At 39.3% G+C, this 2,144-nt stretch overlaps 1 protein-coding gene across 1 annotated transcript in view; it reads right to left on the minus strand.

The window, feature by feature from the left end:
* LOC103197659 (nebulin related anchoring protein) overlaps positions 1–1,693 on the minus strand; it is a 91,911-nt gene extending 90,218 nt beyond the window's left edge. Inside the window, exons 1-3 of the mRNA XM_007941608.2 lie at positions 1,622–1,693; positions 1,019–1,113; positions 377–464 (exon numbers count right to left, since the gene is read on the minus strand). Of these exons, the coding sequence (XP_007939799.1) occupies positions 377–464; positions 1,019–1,113; positions 1,622–1,693 (255 nt within the window). The remainder of the gene's footprint in view (positions 1–376; positions 465–1,018; positions 1,114–1,621) is intronic.
* Between the last annotated feature and the right edge of the window lie 451 nt (positions 1,694–2,144).

Consider the following 2,144-nt stretch of genomic DNA (forward strand, 5'->3'; position numbering starts at 1 on the left):
TTTTTACCAGAATATCATAGTGGAAAGAAAAGAGAGGCCCTTGTGATGTCTTCTAACTTTGTGTTATGTATTAAGCACCTAGTGTATACAGGGTCTATTGTATAAATGGTCACCAGTGTCCAGAGCTGGTCAGGCACAGCTATGATCCTTAATACAAGGACTCAAAATATTTATGCTACACGATCCTGTGCATTGGCTCCTATATTGTGGGCGGACAAATGGAAACACTTGCTACTTAAATGCACTTTGCATGTGTATAAGGGGAAAAAAATGAATGGGCTTATATGTAAGCAGAGACTCTTAAAAACATAGTGGGTGTCTGAGCAGATCCGTTTTCTTTAAAGGCTATTTTGATCAGCAATATTAAGTAACTCACCTCACTGATGGCCTCTGGAGTCCTCCTCATACTTAGGTTTAATGGAGCGTGATAGACACTTGTAAAAGTGTTGTTCTTGGGGTTATGGCTACAAAAAAGATACATACACATATCTGAGTCAACATAGAAATGTACTAATCCAACGTGACTACTTGTGGGACTATCTTCGAAGGCACAGTCAGTATTCAATCAATAAATATAAAGCTTAATAACTGAGTCAGTGATTCTCTAGGCCATGAGTTTTAAAGGGGAAAAACAACAAGCCAAAGAATTTCCACATATACAAATCAAAGACCAAATTTAACTGAAACTGACCATTTAAAAACTTGCTGAAAAAATAGAAAAGGATTCTGTAATTATTTGATTGCAAACTTGATACGCATATCTGTAGCAAACACATTGTTCTGCACATAGTAACAATTTGACATTCAAAATTACAGTTTGATAGATTAGCTCTTGGACTTTATAGAAATTTGAAATTTCCAATCCTTTCTGTCTACCACATAAAATGCCACCTAAGTCTCTTCAAGGGTTGTATGTAAGTGAAAACGTTTGGGAAGACGTTTAACCCCTGAGTTGACATTTGAACCTACTTGGCTACTTGTTATAAAACAAAACTCAAGAGGTGTCTCCCACACTTACGCATGACAGTATGGCCTTTTCTGGTGACTCACAAAGTTGTTAACCGATAGCATCATCTTGCAGACTTCACAGTGAAAGCACGCTTTATGCCATATCTGGAAATCATATAGAAAGATTTAGTAAAATTACCTTTGCTTTCAGACTCAGGATTGTTACGTATTTCAGGGTAAGAAATTGCGCTTCAGGGATAAAATGATAACATAAATATTGGCTAAATAAAATAGGTTAATAAATAGATCTCACAAAACACACTGCCATCAAGTCGGATCCGACTCACAGTGACCCCTTCTTGGGTTTCCAAGGTGGTATCGCTACGGAAGTAGATTGCCCAACCTTCCTTCCAAGAAGTGGCCGGTGGTTTTTAACCTCCAGCCTTCTGATTAGCAGTCAAATGCCTTAGGTACTACACCACCAGAGCTCCTAAATAAATAAATGCTTTTTTTTTTTTAAATGACATAAGAGAAGACATAGAAATGGGTGGAACTCAAAAAAGTCAGGAAAAGACATCTTTTTCTTGTGTCTTAAAAATCACAACATGCCCATATGTGAGAAGGTAAATTTCCCATGTTTGTTATCCCCAGAGGTCAAGAAATACCCACTGACCTGATCTATACAGCTGATCTTCTCAGCAGGATAAACCCCATATCCACATCTAGAGCAAGCCTGCACATTCATCTTGAAGTCAGAAGAAAGAAGACAAAGACAGGCAACAGGCGAGAAATCCAAGGAGAACCCCCCAGGCTAGTTGATCCAATCTCCAAAATGTCAACGACTATTAAATCCCTATGGCCACCTTGATCACTCAGAACCCAACTTCCACTTCCCCTTGCTGACCTTCTACTTTGAAGTCAGCAGCTGGATGGTTTTTAAAGCTGCCACTTACTCAAGGGGCTATTTTGGCCACTGGCTCAGCACGCATGCGCCCAGGAAATAAGGTGGAGATATTTCTAGCTGACACGTTTCTCTAAATAGAAAAGTGAACTCACAACAGCATCACATGTATGTGGATGACCAAATCTTGGTGATGACCAGGCAGCAGTAACAGTTCAACACTAGCTGTGATCATAACCCAAGAAAAGTGCCTATGGGAAAACACCATGCCCTCCTCCAATGATCGAATTAGAAA

Source organism: Orycteropus afer, unplaced genomic scaffold (genome assembly GCF_000298275.1).
Source record: "Orycteropus afer afer isolate SDZICR_OR568_19922 unplaced genomic scaffold, OryAfe1.0 scaffold00082, whole genome shotgun sequence".
Lineage (NCBI taxonomy): Eukaryota > Metazoa > Chordata > Mammalia > Tubulidentata > Orycteropodidae > Orycteropus > Orycteropus afer.